Source organism: Colius striatus, chromosome 5 (genome assembly GCF_028858725.1).
Source record: "Colius striatus isolate bColStr4 chromosome 5, bColStr4.1.hap1, whole genome shotgun sequence".
Classification (NCBI taxonomy): domain Eukaryota; kingdom Metazoa; phylum Chordata; class Aves; order Coliiformes; family Coliidae; genus Colius; species Colius striatus.
In genome coordinates, this window is record NC_084763.1 from 56,573,444 (window position 1) to 56,594,907 (window position 21,464).

At 49.3% G+C, this 21,464-nt stretch overlaps 2 protein-coding genes across 4 annotated transcripts; one reads left to right on the plus strand and one right to left on the minus strand.

The window, feature by feature from the left end:
- Positions 1-117: 117 nt before the first annotated feature.
- C5H1orf35 (chromosome 5 C1orf35 homolog) lies at positions 118-3,186 on the plus strand. 3 transcript variants are annotated; one of them, XM_061996906.1, is made up of 9 exons: positions 118-162; positions 466-740; positions 871-1,024; positions 1,119-1,164; positions 1,261-1,340; positions 1,486-1,558; positions 1,866-1,954; positions 2,277-2,420; positions 2,920-3,186. In XM_061996906.1, exons 2-9 carry the CDS (start codon positions 647-649, stop codon positions 3,098-3,100), a joined length of 861 nt encoding a protein of 286 aa, XP_061852890.1. In that variant the 5' UTR covers positions 118-162; positions 466-646; the 3' UTR covers positions 3,101-3,186. The 3 variants fall into 3 exon arrangements, with proteins under 3 accessions (XP_061852890.1, XP_061852891.1, XP_061852892.1); XM_061996907.1 differs by having other exon boundaries at positions 119-162; positions 598-740; XM_061996908.1 differs by having other exon boundaries at positions 131-162; positions 540-740.
- A 3,118-nt stretch (positions 3,187-6,304) lies between these two features.
- ARF1 (ADP ribosylation factor 1) lies at positions 6,305-20,072 on the minus strand. The gene is made up of 5 exons (XM_061996187.1): positions 19,944-20,072; positions 10,862-11,041; positions 9,692-9,802; positions 8,938-9,062; positions 6,305-7,932 (listed from the first exon to the last, which is right to left on the minus strand). Exons 2-5 carry the CDS (start codon positions 11,007-11,009, stop codon positions 7,771-7,773), a joined length of 546 nt encoding a protein of 181 aa, XP_061852171.1. The 5' UTR covers positions 11,010-11,041; positions 19,944-20,072; the 3' UTR covers positions 6,305-7,770.
- Positions 20,073-21,464: the final 1,392 nt, after the last annotated feature.

Genomic DNA, 21,464 nt, shown 5'->3' on the forward strand with positions numbered 1-21,464 from the left:
GCTTCGGGGTCGGGATTTTCTTTGGCTTCGCGATGGAGGCGGCGCCGCGGCCCCCACCCTCCCCTCCCGCCGCGGTGGTATCGCCCGCTTCCCCCTGCCCCGAGCGCGGTGGTAGCGGCGGGGGCGGGAGGGCGCGCGCCACGGCCCGGAGCGGCGCGCGAGGTGCGTGCTGGGGGGGGGGAGCCGGAGCCATGGCGGCCCGGGGAGGGGGGCGGGGGTGGGAGAAGAAGCGTGTTTTGTGGCCGCGGGTTGCGGCCGCGGTCGTTGTCCCCTCTCGGGGTGCAGCCCCTGGGCGTGCAGTGACCCCCCTCCCCCGGGCGAGCGTTTGTACTCCCCGCCCTGAACCGTGCAACCCCCCCTCCCCAAATCCCCCTTCGCCCCGAGCAGCCGCCCCGCAAGCAACTGCTGCGTCGGGTCGTGCAACGTCCCCTTGGGCTCTACGACCCCTCTGCCGCCCCCTTCCAGCTTGTGCAACACGGCGGGGCTCTGGTTACCCCACCGGTTCTTGGCTGGAGGGGGCACATTTGCTCCCACCACAGCCCCCAGGGTGACACGGAGGAGTTGGAGGGGACAAGCCCCGGGCTGATCCCCTCGCAGGTCAGCAGCCGCTTCCCCCCGCTCCGACACCGCCCTGGGGTCCGGCACCATGTTCGGCTCATCCCGAGGGGGCGTCCGGGGCGGGCAGGACCAGTTCAGCTGGGAGGATGTCAAGACGGACAAACAGCGTGAGAACTACCTGGGTAAGGGCTGACCTCTGCCAGCCTCCCCGTCCCCACCCTCCCTGACACCATTTTGGGGTGGGGATGGACGATTTTGGCTGTGATGACTTTTTCTGGCGGGGGGGTTGGGGCGGGTCCTTGCTCCCCGCAGGGAACTCCCTGATGGCCCCGGTGGGCCGGTGGCAGAAGGGGAAGGACCTGACCTGGTATGCCAAGGGCAAGAAGGAGACAGGCCCTGCGCTGTCCCGTGAGGAAGAGCTGGCTGCTGTGCGCCTGGCCGAGCAGGAGGCCATGATGGCAGCCCTGTGAGTGCACACACACACCCCCTGCCCCCCCTCAAAGAAACGAGGTGCAAAGCATCACTCCCCAGCACCGCATCACCCGCTTCTGAACCCACAGGGGCTACAAGACTGTCAAGAGGCAGCCCACAGGCCTCAGCAAGGAGGTAAGGGGGGGCACCACGTGTAGGTGCAGGTATCCCTCCCCATGTCTCTTTGTTTGGGGGGGGATCCCACAGGATGCTCTCCCCCACTCCCCACAGGATCTGGCCGAGGTGTGCAAGCGGGACGGCGAGCGGGACGAGAAGGACGTGGACCGGGTGGTGGGTTTGGGCAGCTCCAGGTATGGGAAAGGATGGGAGCCCTGCACCAAACCCCACCTATTTCAGGGCAACTCCATTTGATTATTTTGCTATTTTTATGCTGCTGCTGTGGGGTTTTTTTTTCCTCTGGTGCTTTTAATTTCGCCCTGCCACGTGTCTCCCCAGCGGCAGCGCCGGCCGGCTGATGCTCTCCAAAGAGGACAAGGAGGCGGCCAAGATGGGACTCTCAGTCTTCACGGTACGGTCACACCTTCCTCGTCAGGTTTAAGAGCAGGAAAGAGATGGAAGAAAGCAAAAAGCTTTTCTCTGTGCTCAGGATGTTTCCTTTAAAAGCAGAGCTGGTGAGACTTTCAAGGGCTCCCCTTGTCCTGGTTGCACAGAGTTGGTTTCTGGGTGGGTTTTTGGAAGCAGCTCTCCCCCTAATCTAGTTTAGTTGTTTTCCAAATGGCGTTTCATTTTTAAAGGGAGAAAGTCCCTTCTTCTTACCATTCAAAGCTGTGGGCTCATGGATTCATTCCCTGTTTTCCCCCATCTTCCACCTCTAGCACCAGAGAGTCTCCAGCAGCCCTGAGACATCCAGCTCCAAGAAGAAGCAAGAGAAGCAGGAGAAAGAGGAGAAGGTGGAGGACAAACGGTGAGGATGGGGACAACTGCTTTGGTGAGAAACACTGAGGGAGCACTGGAAGGGGCTGCCCAGATGGGCTGGGGAGTCTCCTTCTCTGGAGACATTCCAACCCAGCTGGATGAGTTCCTGTGTGACCTGCTCTGGGTGGTCCTGCTGTGGCAGGGGGTTGCACTGAATCACCCCCAAAAGCTCTGTTTTGCCCTCAAAATACAATCCACACATTTATTTCTTTCTCTCCTTGCCCAAGGAGGGGTGTGGTGGGATGTGAGGAGGGATGGGAATGAGTTTTTGCAGGAGCAGGGATCCTCATGGTTTGATCTCTTTCCCACAGACCAGAGAGCAGCAAGAAATCCAAAAAGGAGAAAAAGAAGAAGAAAAAGAAGAAACACAAGAAGGAGAAGAAGAAAGACAAACATCACAAGAGGGACGCTGCGTCTTCATCATCCTCTGATTCCTCTCCAGACCAGGAAGAGAGGTAGTTGGGTTGGGGTGGGGGCTGAGCCCTGATCCCCCTCCCCATGATTAGATCATCATTGGAAAACAGAATGGAATCACGGAATCATTGTGGTTGGAAAAGATCTTTAGGATCAACAAGTCGAATCAGTCACCTCACCCTGCCCAGCCCAGCACTACCCCACGGCCCTCAGCACCTCAGCCCCATGCCTTTGGGATCCCTCCAGGGCTGGGCACTGCCCCAGCTCCCTGGGCAGCCTGGCACAGGGGCTGACACCCCTCTCAGGGAAACAGTTCTGCCTCAGCTCCAACCTCAGCCTCCCCTGGGGCAACTGCAGCCCATTTCCTCTTGTCCTCTCATTACTGCAGATGAAGGGCTTAGGAGAGCCCCGTGGCCATGGCTGGCATCAGGATGCCCCATCAACTTCTAGCATCCCCAAAAATCCCTTTTCCATCCCTAGAACTGGCTTGTTGGTGTCCCCAGTGTGTGTGCTGTGCCTGAGCCCTCTCTGTCCCTGCAGGCAGCAAGGAAGGAAAGCGCAGAGCAGCCGTGGGCAGCGCGACGTGGGTTCTCCCAGCAGGAGCAGGAGCGGCCGCGCTCGGCCCCCGGCCCCGCACCACAGGGGCAGGAAGAGGAGCAGGAGCAGATCCCCCCCGGCCCGTGGGACCAGGCAACGCCACGACACCGATTCAGAGGACTGAGGGGGAGCCTGGGGGAGGGGGGTTTCAAGGGAGATCTCTATATATTTTTTAAAGCTGTTAAATTAAAACAAGATGCAGGTTTGTGATTGCCAGGGCTCAGTGTGGTGAGGGGTGTTCTGTTTGTAGCTCCTGCCTTCGGCCTGGGGCAGCACCAGCAGCTCCCCAGGCTGTGTGGGGGGAAGGAGGAGCCCAGGCACCCTGCTCCCTGGATCCATGCATCCAGGCAGGATTTAGCAGGGAGCTCTGGCTGGGATGCCCCAAGGTGATGTTCATGTCCCCAAAAGCTTTATTTGGGCAAAGCCTGTAAGGAGCTGCTCTCTCCCAGGTGGCACATGGAATGCCAGGATGGTGGGGGTGGGAAGGGCCTTGCAGAGCTCATCCAGCCCCAGCCCCTGCTACAGCAGGTTCCCCTGGCTCAGGGGGCACAGGGACGTGTCCAGGTGGGGTTGGAAACCTCCTGAGCAGGAGCCTCCACACCCTCCCTGGGCAGCCTGGGCCAGGCTCCCTCACCTCAGCACCAAAGGAGCTTTTCCTCCCGTTGCAGTGGAACTTTCTGTGTTCCAGCTTGTAGAAACCCATCTTATTTTGGATTTAAAAAAACCCCAATAAATTAGGAACCTGCCCTAATGAGGGGCTGCAGGGAGAACTTGCTGATGGATGGGGCTGGAGGGTCTTCTGCAGGCATTTCCCACCCCACAGCAGAGGGCAGGGAGCAGCTCCCTTCCCACCCAGGAGTTAAACCTCCAAACACCAGTATTTGTGTGACTGAGAAAAGGGGATGTCACATCAGTAAATAGAAATATTGATCCCAGTGGCGAGGGGGTTGTCCCGAGCAGAAGGCACCAAGCACGAGGGCCTCGCTTGTGTAATTCATGATGCAATTTCTCCTGCCGAAGACAGGGGGCTTTTGTGTGTCTTGGCAGACACGAGGCCCTGGGCTGGCGAGCGGCTTCGGCAGTGAGGGGGGTTCCCTCTGTCACTCGGTGGCAGTGCCACGGTGCTGCCCGCAGCCAGGCAGGGGCACGGGGTGGGAGCAGGCCTGCCCGGGGTGAACAAGGGCAGCATTCATCGAGGGGGGGCACAGCGGGACTGGGGAGAGGAGCTGGAATAAAGCCCCTCTGTCCTGCTCCCCTGCCTGCGAGCACGTGCTTAACCCCGACACGGGAGGATGCTGAGCAGTTCCGAGCTTCTGTGATCCCCCTCCTCTGCCCCAAAATGCTGTTTTGTCAGGGCTACTCACAACCTCTTGGCAGGGTCACAGGGTTACTCCTCTTGGCTCAGAGCAGCTGCAACCCCAGAACCTTCCCACAGCCGCTATGGCACAAGTGGGGTGGCCTCGAGCCCATGTGCTCCCTGGCCACAGGCTCTGGCTGTGCCAGCATCACTTAAGCTTGGGGTCACCCTCCTGGGGAGTTTTGGGGTCCAGGCTGGGACTGGGAGCATGCCAAGGCTGTGCTTAGCGGGAATTCAGCACCATGGGCTGTAGGCTGAAAAGGGATCTTTGGGAGAGCTGAAACACCACAGGGAGCAGAGTAAAAACCCAGAGCCCACACCATTCCTGGCCTCCCAGTCCCTCTGTGGGCTCCTGCTTCCCCTGCCTTCATCTCCCAAAGAGATGGGAAGGGGCAGCACAGTCCAGAGGATGAGGGGAAACAGGGATGGTCCCTGGATAAGCCCCCACAGTGCCACAGCTCACCCCAGGCTGCATCCCCACCTTCAGCTCCTATCTTTTGACCCCACACAGAGGAATCCTTGTGCTGTTCCAAGGAGGTGCCTGCCACCAACTTCACACTCACAGAAAGTAATCAGAGAAATACAGACAGGGCACAAATGGGGGGGGAGTGACCCCATCCCCACCCCATCTACCCCACTGCTGAGCTCTGTTCCTCAGTGAACAGGGGAGGAACCACAGGCAGCTGTGGCTCTGTGCAGCCCCAACTCTCCCGGGGCTGGCCCAGCCCAGAACAGAGCAAAGCCTGTGCTGCCCTGAGCAGAGGGCACAGCTCCCACAGCTCTTCACAGCTCAGTGATCTCAGATAACATCAGCACATTCCCCATTTTTTTCTCCTTCCAGCCTGAGCCAGCAGCAAGTTCTGTGCATAGAGGAGCAGGACCTGTGGCTGGGGCAGCCCCTGGCCCCTGTGCAGAGGTGCCCTGGATGAAAACCTGCACTGCCTTGGGGCTGTGTCCCAGCAGGTCACCCACTTTTTTAGGGGTGAGGGCTGAAACTCCAGCCTTCAAGAGAATAACCTGACCTGCAGGAGTTTTGCAATCCCATTGTTTGCTGTTGTTTACTATTTATCCTTTACTGCTGAGTCAAGTGCAAGGAATTGACAAGAGGGCTGAGGAAACCAGAACCAACCCCACCTTCCCTCACAGCTCCTCAGCTCAGATGGAGCAGAGAAGCCACCAATTCCCCTGGATAAGCCTCTGGCCAAGAGGCCAGCCCTAGAGCAAACCTGTGCTCAGGACAAGAGCTGCTCTGTGCACACATGGTAAGCAGCTGCTGTGCTGCCTCAAGGATTCAGGAAGGAAAAATCAAATGTGGGGGGTGAGAAGTGTCATCTGTAGCACAGAGAGAGCAGGAGATCACTGGGAAAGCAGATGCCAGGCCAGCAGCTGACAGAGCAGCGCTCCCATGTCCTTCTGGCATCGCCACAGTCTCCTCTGCCACCCGTGCTGAGCCCCAGGTACCCCCACTGAGACCTCTCTGACCTGCATCTCGGACCCTTCATCCTACACTTCTGGGATGGGGAATCTGCTGCAGCTCTGGCCAGGAGAGGCCAAAGCAGGGGGATCAGCTGGCAGGAGCCACAGCTCAGGTCCAGAGGCAACTGCAGAATGAAGAAACACAAGACATGCTGTTTAGGGAGGCAGACAACATGTTTTTCCCCACAGAGCTGCTAATTCACAGATCCCAGTACGAGGTGGGATCAGCAGGAAGAACAATCTGTTGTGGGGGTGATGGGGCTACTCAAGAAGCTCAACAGATGCCCCTGAGGCAAGGAGGGGACTCCAGCAGAAGGCAACAATCACCAGTGAGCAGGACCTGCTCCCCACCTCTTCATCTGCAGGAGTCCAACTAGGATATAGGATCTAGAAAACACACTCTCCTCCCATTTTCACACCAGTTGTGATGTGGCAAAAACACTGGCTGAAGTTGGGTCCATCCAAAAGATGATACAAAACAACATGATACCAGTGCAAGATTCATGAAACTTTTTATTCAACAAGTATCTCATCATGATTCTGCCAAGATGATCAAATGAACAGCAAGGCATAAAAAACATGAACTAGTTAAGAGATTTTTTATTCTAACAGCTTTAATTACAGTGCTTGTTTGTCGAAATGAAAACTGAAAACAAGTATACAAAACAGTTGATTACTAGTTGTGTATTGAAAGCAAGAAAGGTTTCCACAACACTAAGTAAACCAGTTCTGATAGTTCCTCGAGTTAAAGTTTTAACAGCTCCAGCTTCTTCAGTGTTTTATCAAAATACAAAAGAAAACAAAAAGTAAAGAGGTCTTTTTTTGTGGGTTTTTTCTGATGGCAAATCTGAACCTTGCAGTATGAGGGATGCCAAGGGTTTTCACACATATACAGATATGGGATTGTTCCAAAATGGGATTGAGTACTTCTAGAGTGGAATGACTCTCCAAACTCTCATGCTTTGTTGGTATTTTTTATCCCTAGATGCTATAACATAGATGTTTGGTGTTTTTCTTTCTCATGGCAATTGTTAAGTACAGTACTTTCTGCCTATAGAGCTTAAGGATTAGTAGAGGCTGTGCTTTCTGTGGAAAGGTTTGCCTTCTGGAGTGGTTTACACACAAGGAAAGTACAAAACACTTTGGACAAATACATAGGGCTAAAAAAAAAAAAGTCAATGTTGAGCTCTGGAAATGATTCCAGTTGAATGGAAGTGACAAATCTCACCTGAACCCAAAGTCTGATGTTTAGCATGAGTCTGCAAGCTCATGTAAACCAGATCTGAGAACTCTTTGAACGAGTATGAAACAAATATGAGCACATACCATCAACTACAGAGCCAGAGAGCTTTTAGTTACGATCTGTTCTCAAAGCAGATGAGGCTAAACCGGCTGCGTCGAGCCACTCAACTGTTCAAAAGAGTCCGAAGCCGCCACGTTAAGAACTAGAACAGCAGAAGCCATGGCAAACGTTTGTGTGCTGAAAGTGTTTTTTACTTTTCCTTGACTATTTTTAAAAAAATACAGGATTCAGGTTAAAAACCAACCACCAAAATGGGATCTCACAGATCTCACAACCCGACTGAGATCGTATTCAGCTCTACTGCACAGGGACCGCTGGCAACCCCTTCCGTCAACCCACCGCAATCCCTTCCAAGTACTGAGCAGTGATTCTTTACAATAAAAAAAGCTGAGTAATATTGCATAGGAGTACCAGAAACTGCCTCATTGGAAACAAAAACTATTTACATTAAATAAGAAACCTAACTGTTTTCAGGCTTGGATTTGCCACATTTACAGCATGATGCAATATATACTGTGACAAAAGGAATGAAAACAGCTTCCGGCACTCAATACCACAAAGTAGCACAGTTTGCCACATTAGAGTAAAGCGAAGGGCGAATAGGAGGAAGGAAGAGGGAGGGGTGGAAAAAGAGGGAAGAGGAGGAAGGTTTATGGTTTCATTTCTGGTTTCGGAGCTGATTGGACAACCAGTCCAGTCCTTCATAGAGACCGTCTCCACTAGTGGCACAGGTTGCCTGGATGTACCAGTTCCTGTGACGAAGGGAATGCAGTCCGAGTTTGTCTGTGATTTCTGCTGCATTCATCGCGTTCGGCAGGTCCTGAGGGAAGGAACAAGAGTCATTTTCTCCCCTACTGCCTGCCTCTCCTCAACCAGCTTTGATCAGAGGCTTGAAAGCCATGAGAAGAAAGCTGGGGAGTGTTCAGAGCTTCCCTTTCAGACTGGCTCAGTAGATTACTTCTACACTCAAGATGTATTTCCCTCATACTGACAGAAGTCTCGAAGGTTTAACACCACGATCAGAAACACATCACGGATGATTTCTCTTCAGAAAACAGAAGTGAGACAGCTGATGCCTGGAATAAGTCACCAAGCCCCACCCACTTACAATTCAAGGTCCACTTCATTCACTTTCTCCTCAGGAAGAGTTTCCTGTGACTGCAGTTACAATTTAACATCAAGTCTTACCATAAAGCACTACTCAGCTTAGTACTGCTTCTGTTCATAGCTCAGCTTTCCCCCTCCTAGACAAGACTTAGAGCCTCTTTACCCTTCACCACTGACCCTGGGCCATCAATGAAGCAGGATGCCATTTCTTCTCTACATTTTCAAGTTGTATTTAAGACCCTCAACATCTGGGTTTAAGTTATCAAAGCCTTTTTAAGTACTAGAAGGCAGCACTCAGTTCACGTTGTGGCCTGGAAGAGCACACGTCAACACAAGTGCTCGGAAAGTCAGCCCAGTGCCTCTTCCAACACCAGCAGATGCCCAGTGAAGAACCTGGAGAGGTTCAGGCACTCTGGCCTTCCCTTCTACTTTGATGAAGCCTGGGCAGGTGCAGTGCTTGAGACAAGTTAACCTTCAAAAACCCAAACTAGTAGAATTCTTCCCTAAAACTGACAGCCAAGACTGTTTAGAAGGCTGCTCCTTTCAGGTGAGGACAGGGTAATTTGATCTATGGGTTTGCTGTACTGAAGAAAAGTGAATGGACAGTTACTGAGAGCTCATCTGCTATTAAACTGAAAACACAACACAAATGTCAAGTTCAAGATCCAGCACTCACAAGAGTTCTTACAGAAAGACCCCTTTCCTGGGCATACCATACCTGTTTGTTAGCAAACACTAGTAAAACAGCATCTCTAAGCTCATCTTCTGCCAACATTCTCATGAGCTCTTCTCTGGCCTCGTTCACTCGTTCTCTGTCATTACTGTCAACCACAAAAATCAGACCTAGAAATAAGCAGACAGGCAGGATAAGCATACACCAGGACTCATCTACAAATGATAAACACTTGCAGAGGTCACAACCAAGCTCTGAAGAGAAAATAATGCAAAGCAATTCAGTATATATCAGAAAAATACAGTTTCCTTGTTACTGTGATCTCATGTCTGAAAGCCTGTCCTTGGTGTTAGCTTGCATTTGTGCTTTTGGAGCTTCTGTGCTCCATCAACAGAACCACTTGCGATCTTCCAGTCTTGAAATCCTGTGGCAGGACCCAAGTGCATGCAGCACACTGTAAAGGTGCAGCACTGGCATAAGTGACAAAGTCTCAGTTCCTGGGGCTGTTAAAGCCTGCAATAAAGACTCTGCTTTGAAGTGAAAGCAGAGAGCTGTGATCCTCTCTGAAAAGCTGTATTTCCTAACTCACTCTGAGTCACATGGACAAGGAAGGCTGGCTTCTAGATTGCTTCCCACCCCTCTGTGAACCTGCACTAGCTAAACAGAAGAGCAGCACACCAACACAGCCTTTAATAATAATGAACATTTCCATCGTCCCTCTCCAAGAAACCTGCAAAGTTATTTTAGGAAGGACATGGTAAAGAGTCTGGAAACCTGTGATTTAAGTGTTTGGACTCACCTTGTGTGTTCTGGAAATAATGGCGCCAGAGTGGTCTGATCTTATCCTGGCCACCTACATCCCAGACCGTGAAGCTAATGTTCTTGTATTCTACTGTTTCCACATTGAAACCTAAAACACAAGTTGTGGTAAAAACCTCAGTCAAATAAAGTTGGTTTTGGACCTGTTCTATCTACCAAATGGCACTCAGAATGTCATCATTAAGAAGGTGATCTTAAAATGTAAGTCTACTTTAAATAAGCAGAACTCTACATTGAAGCCCTCAATGCAAATACGGGATCTTGGAACTCCTGCTCCCACCTCCACTATAATCAAGTTAATCACACAATCCCAAGGGTTGGCAGGGACCTTGAAAGAGCATCCAGTCCAACCCATTGTCAGAGCAGGACCACCTAGAGTAGGGCACACAGGAACTGATCCAGGTGGGTTAATGAACAACAACTCTAATTGCTACCCGAGCAGCTACAAAATAAAGAGCAGACTCTGTTGGATCAGAAATTCTTGGGCCTTAAGGACATTAGGAAGAACTTTTTTACTGAGACGGTTATTAAGCATTGGAACAGACTGCTCAGGGAGGTGGAGTCACCATCCCTACAGATATTGCAAAGCCATGTAGCTGAGATGCTGAGGGACATGGGTTAGTTCAGTGGTGGGCTTGGCAGTGTGAGGTGAGGGGCTGAACTTGATCTTAAAGGTCTTCTCCAAACCATAGAATCACAGAATGGTAGGGGTTGGAAGGGACCTTTAGAGATCATCTAGTTCAACCTCCCTGCAGAAGCAGGGTCACCTAGATCACGTCATGATTCTATGATTCTGTGACTGTAAACAAGGGATGTCTCTGACCACACCATTCTCACAGTCACCCTTTGCTTCTCAGTCTGATCTCCTGGATGCCACAATATGTTTAGGAGGGCAGACTGCCCTTCTGGGGCCCATAAAGGCTCGTTCCAACAGTGACTGAAGAGAGGGAGAGGAGTGAAACAAGTCACATAATCCCCTGTCATGTCCAAACATTTGGCAGAGCCATCTTCCTCCCATGGTTGTAGCCAGTGTTTGTTCTGACAGTCATTTAAATCAACAGAGTGGCAGCAGAGATAAGATACTGCTGCAAACAGTAAGATACAAATCTCAAAGCAAGCAGTTATATAAAATGTAAAGAAAAAGTCTTACCTATAGTAGGAATAGTAGTTACTATTTCACCAAGTTTAAGTTTGTACAAAATAGTAGTCTTTCCTGCAGCATCCAGACCAACCATTAGAATACGCATTTCTTTTTTGCCAAAAAGGCCTTTGAAGAGGTTAGCAAAAATATTTCCCATGCTTGAGATATGTTCTCACTGGCCAGTGAAGTCTAGAGGAAAAAAAAGACCACAATATCAATCATGAGTTACCAACAGCTGTGTTCTGACCAGGGCATAATCAACCACTAAACCAGATTAAATAACACCAATCCTTTCTACACACCCTGGCCATAACAGTCTGTGAGTTTTCCCCACACTGAAGGAATATGAAGATGACAGATGCAGTGTTACTCTCAGTGACAGTGGAGGGAGACCTTCTCTAGGAAGCAAATCCACATTTGCTGAAACTTAACGCTCAAAAAATGAATAGCCATGTTAAATAAAGGCAGCTTTAGAAATGAATGCTGCTTCCTTTAGAACAAACACTTCTGCTTGGACACTTAGAAGCAATTAACATCACCAGGAGCTTCCTGTTTGGGAACTGGAGAAACTGCCTCTCCACTCCAGCCCTCACAGACACTCCCTGCACCCTTGGCACGGGATCCACCCCACCACAAAATCCACCATTTTCCCCAAACTTATTACCACCCAGTTTACAGGAGTTTGACATCACCTAGAGAATTACAGCTCTGCTGATATAAGGAAGGAGAAAAGCAGCCTGAAAGCTGTGAGTGTAGATGAGGATGTTACAGGGCGGTAGTGCCGATTCACACCTCTGCTGCTGCTCTGTCTAGAAGCTCTCAGGTGTCAGTTTTAAAAGAAGAGACTGAGCCCAACTGAAAATACAAACTCAAGACAGAGCACACACAGCCATATAACTTTCAAAGGATTGATTTCTTGTAAACTGAGGCACACGATTTGAAAGGCAATATGAAGTTTGAATGGTCTGTATTTCAAGATGAAGCTGTGGGCTTGAAACAAAATTCTCACTGGAAATAGACTTTAAACAGAACACCTATTTAAGAACATTAAAACAAGCTTTGAACTGAAAAGCACACCACAGAACAAAAACCTTGTCCTGCTCTGTTTAGCTCTGTGCTAGGAAATCTGGTGCCCTCGCTCAGCACTGGGAAAGGCCTAAGCAGTTCTGCCCTTCTCAGCAAGCTTTGCTGGATACAATTTTTAACCCAAAAGTTAAGGGCTGTAACATTTACTCAAGCACCTGCCTGAGCACAAGCAGCTCCCCAGCGCAGTTCAGAGTCCACTCCAGAGTTCCTGAATGACATCAGTCACCACGTCAACTTGCTGAAGTAACTCGAGTCAAAGATTTGTTTATTTTATGTGACTGAAGCTCAACATGATCAAACCTTTAAAACTAAGCTCCTCTAAAAGCCAGACAGGGCAGCCTGGGGATTAAAACCAAAGGGAAGGTTTGAAAGCTCTATTATTACACCATTTCCTTCATATTTCTGTAGCACAACCATGAATATTCAACTCCCCCTTGACTATATGAAAGCTGTATAAACAGGAAAGCTAATTAGGAAGTAGAGAAAACAGTTTTGCTAGGGTCCCTATTTATCCAAGTCACTCACACAGCAGGAAACCTTGCTCCCCAGCCCACAACTGCAGCTTTTGCTGGGCAGGAGAAGGAAGCTGCAAAGCTTTCCTTTGTCCAGCTGCTCATGCTATCTCTATCTCCTGCTTCACTTGGAAAGCAATAGCCAGGGTTGAACTGTAAACCTTTTATTGGAGCTCTTGTAACCCTCCAAAATGAACTTCCGTAGCAAGAGTACCTTGCAAGCCCTGCAAAAGAATGTGTTTCTTTTGTTTCCTCGGTTTAAAAGCATAATAGGCTATGAAATGCTTGGATTAATACACATAATCAGGTAACACTGCCCAGTCCCAGCCTTTACTTCCACAGCATCTTTCCACATACTGCAGAAACTGCAGCCTGCTTACCGAGTTGCTTAAGCTTGGCACTAACAGCAGCAAATCCCGTTAGATCCTTGTTTCCCTAGCAGCTATTTCCAAGTCAAGTCTGCCCTCCTCCATTGAAGCTGCTTTTATACCACTTATCCTTGTCATACAATCATAGAATGGAGGGGTTGGAAGGGACCTTTAGAGATCATCCAGTCCAACCTCCCTGCCAAAGCAAGTCCACTTAGATCAGGTCACACAGGAATGTGTCCAGGTGGGTTTTGAAGACCTCCAGAGAAGGAACCTCCAACACCCTCCCTGGGTAGCCTGTGTCAGGGTTCCCTCATCTCTATGGTGAAACAGTTTTGCCCAATGTTTAAATAGAACTCTGTGTAGAAGTTAAGATACATTCAAGCACTGGCTTTCCATTTCCTTCTTGTTCTCCTTCACATTCCTACTACACAAACCACTTCTGTGACTTGTTTGGTACCTCAGGGTAGGTGACATTGCAGAAAGTCTGACTTAGGTAGTGCAGTTGCTAGCCCACCCCTGCAAGACAAGTGTGTTTAGATGTTGCCTGGAAAGTAGCAGAATCATTCAGTCTAAAAGAAAAACACTAAGAGAAACCCATCTACAGAACTCCCATAAACCACTGTGGGTCCCAGCAGTGACTTGTTGGATGCTGCTGAGGCACAAAGAGTTTTCTGTCTTTACCATCAGCAGGACCATCCTCTGAGCAGCATCTAGGACTGTGTTCATCTCTTGCCACAGAAAAAGAGCCTGTACTCCCAGTTTTGTATATTACAGCCCTTTGCTGCACTACCCCTGACAGTATTTCATTTATTTCTATTACCTAAGCTAAAGTGCCTCAAGTTCTTTGCTCAATATCATTAAAATCCTCAACCGAATCACCATCACAACTGTGACCAGGCACCAGGTCTCTGCTTTTTGGGCCATTTTTGCTGTCAATGATCACAGACACTACCCCAGCAGAAACTGCCAGGAGCATTCAGAGCTGCTTCCCAGGACTTTGCTGCCCCCCATTAATACAACTCAGCTGAGGGATCACGTGATCACTTCCACTGCAGAGCTGAATCTGCTTACTTTAATTCTCACGTTGGCCCATTAGTTGGGCTACAAGAAGTACCATAGTCTGAAAACAGAAGGAGATTTAAGATCCTTTTAGGTTAACCAAGCAATTACGTTGCTTTTCAGGCATCTTCAACATTTGTAATCCATACCAAGACTCACCAATGTATCACCTATATTCTACACTGAAGCTTCACCTTTTCCTCAACCCAAACCTTGTCAGTAATTGCTACACTGATCATTTTAGTAGCACAAACTCAATACAATGCCTGAAAACATAAAAGACTACGGCTTGGGTGGTACTTGTAGTCCTTTAGCACATCTTCAAAAGAGGTACCCACCAGGCTAAGTACAAAGATCTGTGTATGGAACACAACAATTTGAATAAACAGCACAGACTACTTTTGCAGAGAGTTTGTGTTCCTTCAGCACGACTTCAGCTTCTAGAAATGGAAGTTCACAACCTCTCACCAAACCCAGATCACCCCAGAAGTCCCAAAGCACACTTTAAAGCAGTCTACTCCACCTCAAGGTCCTCCACCAAGCATTAAAAACCTGTTAGGCAGGTTCATGTAAGAAGATATAACATACCATTGGCAAACAGCAAGAAAGACACTCATGGGATAAGACTGCAGTTTTGTTTCAGGAAACAGCCTGTTTTCTGCTAAGTGATACATTTAGATAAGCAATTAGGAGAACAGGCAGCCTTTTTCAGAAGGGCTTAGTGTAATGAGTTAAAAATGACTGTCTGCAAGAGCAGGCAGCCTGGTGTCTGTTAAAGTGATTCTATGATATGGCCCATGAGAACTACAATTTGCTTTTTATTAATTGTAGGTGGTTAGAACAAGAGCTCCGAGGAGTATCTCAAGGCCAAAGATCGTTCAACACTTAATCTCCTGCAGCATTTAATATTGAACTGTACATTAATGCATTTTACTGTCATTTCATTCAGAGTGCTTATCTTGAGAGAAGTCAAACATGCTTCTTGATCTCCAAACTTCTTGGATGAGCTGGTTGTTAACAAGTCATCTTGCAGAAGCGTGACCAGAAGAGTATGCAGTATATCAAAAAAAACACACCTACAGCTTGAAATCTCTGCATAATAAAATACCAACAATGACAAAATGGGCCAATAAGAGCTTAATTCTCTGTCCCTTCTCTGCCCAGTATGCTGAGATACAGAGGCACAGAGGACAGGGGTTGTCTCTGGGAACTATTAACTCCCCCCAGGACATTGGTATTTTGTTTTAAACGCCTGTTTCGATGAGACACCCCTATGGCAACTGGAACTGGTGAGCTTACACAACCAATTTACAACCAAGAGCATGTCTCCATTTAAAAGGAAGTCTACTTGACACTGGCTTAAGCATTAACTCCTCCTCTAATACAATTAGAAAAAACCCAAACCCATAATTCCTAGCCTGGTATTAACACACTAATTATATCAGTCACAGGAGAACAAAAATTGATCAATTTGTTATTTAACAGAAGTATTGATTTGAAATTCAGTCAGTTCTCACTACTTGACCTGTGTCATGTTTCTATTTTATAGCATTCCAGAAGGTTTCAGCTTAAAATGTCAAGAGAAGTAAAATATTCAGACAAAAGATCACAAAATCCAAGTGTAACCAAGAGGTGAGAAAGCTTTTTGCAAAAAATATTCAAGTTCAACAGCTGTTACATGTGTGAACAACTGGCAAATAATTTTAAGTGCAAATCTAACTTGGCAGCTTGTTCTTTACAACATAAAGTGTGATTTAAAAGAGAATGTGAGAAGTGATCCAACAAGAACAGAACCCTGCTACAAGTTAGGATTCATCTAAGGCCACCGTATTTCACACCAGTACTCAGCAGGTACAGTCAGTTAAGTACAGCTGTGTTCCTTTGAACTCCAAAGCAATTTCTTGATGCACTAAAGTGTTCCACTACAGCACATTTTGAAAAACATTCTCCATCAAAACACTTCTTTGCATCTAGCCAGGGTGGCCCTAGACACACAGCTATCCAGTACAGTTATAGTCACCACTTTTTACAAGTTGTTTCAGGTTATCAAACGTGGAAGGACTGCAAAGACGACTACTTATCAACTCAAACTCTTTAACTTTGGGGACTTAACGCTGGAATTTAGCTTAAATAATTGTGATTGGAACTACCTGAGGCTTTAGAGCATACTAACATCACTAGGCACAAGGCTAGACACAATATTTAAGAGGAGCTAACAAGTAAGCCAGGTTCTTTCCTCACCAAGGGATTCACATTGGAGGAGCTTCTGTCAAGCATGAGGTGGAAAAGGTGTCCTCAGTGACCATAAACTTGTTACACATCTCCTAGGAGAGGTCAGAGGAAAGTTACTGGCATTGAAGTGTTTATGTGAAACACAAGGTAAAGATATATGATACCAAGATCCTGGACTTGGTCATCAAATGCTTGCAGTGACCAACTAAAAGCACCCAGATGTACACTGTGTGTTCAAGGCAGATGGAGGTCAAGTCAACCGCAAGCGAGACGCTGGGTGAAAGAAAATCCAACACAGAGCTGCTCCTTCCGTAGCACCTTCGTTCAACTTAAGTAGGTTGGACCATCTTGCTGTCTGTACACATTACCCACATAGTGCATTTTCCACATGCTGTAACATTCTCTTGAGAGAACTGAGCTCAGAGCAGCAGGAAACCAGAAAATACTTCCATTTACAAGATCAAAACAAGGGCAAAAGAGGGCAAATTTCCTTCAGGGTCACGCCTGTTTCTCAGGCACAAGAACTCCTACAGTATCAGTCAGAATAAAACAAGCCAGTATCAGGCAAAGAGGGCAGGTCTTGTGACTTGCTACTCAAAATCCAAACCAGAGTTATTGCCTTCTCACCTTCAGGAAGGGGGAAGCAAGCTACAGCAAAATCTCTAGCTACTTTAAGCAGTTCTATGCTACCATGTGGAACTCAACAGCACACAAACCACCACGAAGGAAAACACACCTGGTCTGAAAGATATTTTATTTAAAGGATTGGTTGCCAGGTAAGAAAAGTACAGAAAGAGTCACTGTTCATGCTTTTAGATAAAGAACATGCATGAACTCCCTACAGGCTGCTCAGGAAATAAAGCACCCAAGCCTGGGCTGTGACTTCACCTGTGAAACAGTAGGTGCACTGCTGTGAGAGAGTCAGCTATTGCAAGGATAAGCAATGTATATGGGGGGGTGTTTTTGAGGCTGAACTACTCACAAGTTCAAAACAATCTGAATTTTTAAGCCAAACATCCTGTTATTCATTCCCAGTAACTGGGCACTAAGTCAACATATACACTTGTAGAAGCAGCAAGAACTCACATGAGAGCTTGTGCAACCAAACTGGCTTTTGGGTTGGGGAAAGAGTTAACGCAGAGCCTACACAGACAGCTGTCAGAGACAAGATGAGTGTAGGAATAAGAGCTTTATCAGCCATGAGAGTTTTATTACAACTGAAACATCAGCAGAAGTAGTCCCCCAGTCCCCCAATGTCTGCATGCATTAGAAAAGAGAAATAAAATTGGATACTTGCGAGCAGAGAGGAAAAAAATGCTGAATAACACAGAAAAACAGCTGCTGTAGTAGGAAGCTGATTATAAACTTCTTTACTCATCAGTTAAAGAAAGGGAATAATGGCTGAGGACAGTGCTCTAATACAAACTCTGGAGCACTCCAGTAGCAAAACTTTCAAGAGATTTCTAAAAAGAGAATCAGAACTATTCCTTTTCTGAAGGAAATCAACTTATGTTCACCAAATTTATCCCCTGTAAGACAATCTAGAGGCTTCTGAAGGCTGCTGAATCACATGGAAATTCTTGCTTGAAAGTCCATCTCCACGCTTTTCAGCAGCTTTTATTTCTAAAGCCATCTTTTACTTTAAGAAAGAGGGTTCTTTTAACTTCACCGCTGCAAATTCAGCTGGAATCTTGGGTTGTGAGCTTTCCCTCCTTCCACCAATTAATGTAATCAATGGCTTATCTGACAATTGTGTCTCAGGGAGACACATGAGTGCTTAAAGCAGGCTTTGGAACAAGTGGAACTGGAGCCCAATACAATCTGATGAATTATCAGACTAGAATCCCATCCCCTACTCCCACACTCACTTTGTTTGCCTTGAAAAGCTGTGACTAGTCCTGACCCCTCTTCCACTTGGTCAGCATGACTAACACACACAGGGGGAACTACGTGCACAGAGTGAAAACACACCACTCCTGCCCAGTCCCTTTTCAGGTTCCAACTGTATTTCACAACAAGGCCATCCCTAAAGCTCAGTAAATGTCTCAGACCATTGAGAAGGGGAGGGGGTTTACTTCCAGGTGTTTGCTTTTTAACATGATCCAGCAGCTATGATGTGTACCACTGACCACGGCAGCAGCAAAGGCAGAGTGGAGATGACAATCTGCTTGAGCCATTTTTACTCCTGATGCTCTACCCAGTGGAAGAGTCACCAAACCTGGCAGATCAATGGAGTTTAAGAGGTTCAAGTGAGGCAAGTTTCCTCACCCTTTCACCCAATGTAATTACTACAACAGGGAAAGCAGTCCAACAAGGTTCTCAAGCGCTGAAGATATGGTTTTCAAGTCCATGGCATCACACCAATCCTGGAAACTTTCCTTTCAGACATTCCCTTTCTACATCTGTAAGGCTGTGAGCACTTAAACTGACAATTTGACTGTAAAACCCATAAACAAAAGCCAAACACTGATCCTCCAGCTGAGCTGCAGTTCCTTTTTCCTACAGAAGTGCTCCAAATCAGTAACAAAAATAGTAATAACGATATTGCCAAATGACCTTGGACAATTTGCTTTGACTCGACTTCTCTGCCTGAAATAGAAGGTTAATGGAATATCCTGCAAAGACATGCTGTAGGCCTTGCTCCTTGCAAAACAACAGTTCAAAGTGTTGTACAAAATAGTCTGCATTTCAGTTATTGACAAAGCTACATTTCAAAACAAGACCTCTGGATATAACTCTAATCAACCTGTGGAATTTGGTTTGGCAAGAGGCTAGCAGCAAAGCAACAAGGTCAATGTCAAATACAACATTTAGGCAGTTTTATGACCCAGCATGGTTTTGGTTGTGCTCTGCTGGGGCAAATGGGACTCCTCCATGAAAAGGTTTGCATAGCTGGCCTATCACTTTATCAGACAGAGGTTATCAGCCCGAAGTATCATGTTAAACTACTCACGGTGGCAGGATATAGTATTTTCAGACAGAATATAATATCCTCCCACTGGGAGCTGCTACACCAAGGAAAACTGATCTCCTAGATCATCAAATCCACGCCGTGGATGGCAAAGGTAGTTTGCTTCAGGCTAAAGCTCGACTTCTTATCATCACACCCACCCCCTGCCCCAGCCCAGCAGAAAGCCCTACTCAGCTGCCACGGGCTTAAGAGGGAAAAAAAGCCTCGCTCCTGTGAGTTTCATTCAAGCCTCAGTTAGCCTACCGACTGCCAGATCGCCGAGCGTTTGCGGGGGAGATGAAAACGAGGAAATATCTTTCTCCCCAGAGCCGTTCACGGGCGGGGCAGAGGCCGGAGTGAGCGTTTTGGGGAAGGGAGGACAAGCCCATCCCGCCGCATCCCCTCTAATCCCTCCTACAGAGGGAGCGGCGCCGGGCCTGGTGCAGCTGCCGGGGAAAGGGGGGAGGCTCGAGCGGCCCCCTTCTCCTGCCCCTGCTCACGCCCCGCCAGCAAGGATGAGAAAGGGCTGGCAAGCCCGCAGCCAGGCCCACAGGCGGCAGCGGGACTGCAGATGGGGCAGAGCCCCAGCCAGGCCCGCCGCTCTGCCCGAGGCCGGCGCTGCGGCCTGGCTGCGGCTTCCTCCTCCCGCCTTCACCCGCCGAGCGACGGCAGCGCTGCGGGGGAGAAGGAAAGACAGAAGGAAGCGGTCGGGCCCAACCCCCCCCCCCAACGGGCCCGCCGCCCCCTCCCCTCAGCGCCATGGCCGCGGCGCCTCAGCCGCCCGCGGGCCGCCGCCGCCTCCCCAGGCGGCCGCAGGGTGTGGGCGGAGAGGGAGGGCGAAAGGCTGAAGGAAGGGACAGGGAAAGCGTTAACGAACCCACCGGCGTCAGCAGCTGCCGCGGGCAGTGGGTCTGCGTGTCCGTCCTCGGGCTGTCCCGCTCGCTCCCCTCAGCCGCTCCTCCGCCCAAGCACACAAGATGGCGGCGCTCGGCGGCCACGTCAGTGCCAGCCCCGCGCGCGCTGCACCACGGGTAACCGAGGAGGGCAGCGCCGGAGGGGGCGGGGCCTGACGCGAGGGGGCGTGGCCACACGGGATAACACCAGATGGCCACGCCCACACCGCGTGGCCACGCCCCCTCCCCCGCGCCTGGCGCGTGAGCGGCCGCGGGTCCCGCGGGGCGGAGCGGGGCCGGGGGGACTCCGCTGTCACCCCCCACACACACGCGTTTGCTCTGCCCCTTGCCGAAGCGAGCAAGGACTCGCCCTGGGGGCTTGGCGCGTTCCGTGCGGTCATCGCTCCTGCGCCCGGCCGCGCGGGGAGGCGACCCGTGACCTCGCCGGGGCGTGATGCGCACACGCGGTGCGGGGCGGTTGGTGTGGGGGTCGGATGTGGGGCGTGTGTGTGTGTGTGTGTGTGTGTGCCCCTGTGCTCAGGGCTGTGTGCTGTCACACGATGGTAGAGTTCGGAAGAGAGGCACCAAAGTGATGTACATTCTTCCCCTAAGCAAGGACAAGGGGCTGAGTGTCTCTGATGGTTAGAAGAAGGGGTTAATGCCCGGGATATCAGCACTGGAACTATAAGAGTGAAGCTGGGGAAGGGTTATAGAACAAGTGTTAGGAGGAGCAGCTCAGGGGTCTAGAGTTATTTAGCCTGGAGAAGAGGAGGCTGAGAGGAGACATGATCACTAGAATTCCCTAGAAGGAGGTTGTAGGGAAGTGGGGGGTCAATCTTCTAACCTCAGTAATAAATGCCAAGAGGAAACAGCCTCAAGTTGCCCCTGGAAGGGCTGAGATTGAAGCTGAGGAAGAGGTTTTTCCCTGAGATGTGTCAGCCCCTGTGCCAGGCTGCCCAGGGAGCTGGGGGAAGCCCCAGCCCTGGAGGGATCCCAAAGGTGATGTTCTGGGGGCCAGGGGTTAGTAGTGGGGTGGGCAGGGTGAGAGAAGGCTGGGACTCAATTATATTAAAGGTCTTTTCCAACCAAAATGATTCTGTGATTCTGGTCTGTAACACTGATTAGGTTACATGTCTATAAATCAGCAGCTTCGTTATGTGAACCCAACTACTCTGTATCCTTCAAGAAGGACTAGAGACTGATAAGGGGGGAACCTCCTGCCTCAGAAGGCCCAAAAGCTGGCTAGTGCCTAAGTAGCATGGAGTCATCAAACATTTGCAGTAAGTGGGGGGAAAGGTAAAAATGTCAGAGGAGGGTGGCAACCACTAACTCACAACTAAATAGATGGAGAGGACCCACAGGATGGAGTGTGCCTGGTGCTGCTCCTGTCTCTCTGTGCCTCAGTTACGCAGGGAAAAGCCCTTTCTATTTGTTTCACCTTAACACACAGCCGTAGGGATGGGTGAACATGCAGCAATTTTTGGGTACCCCTTGGAAAAGAAAAAAAAA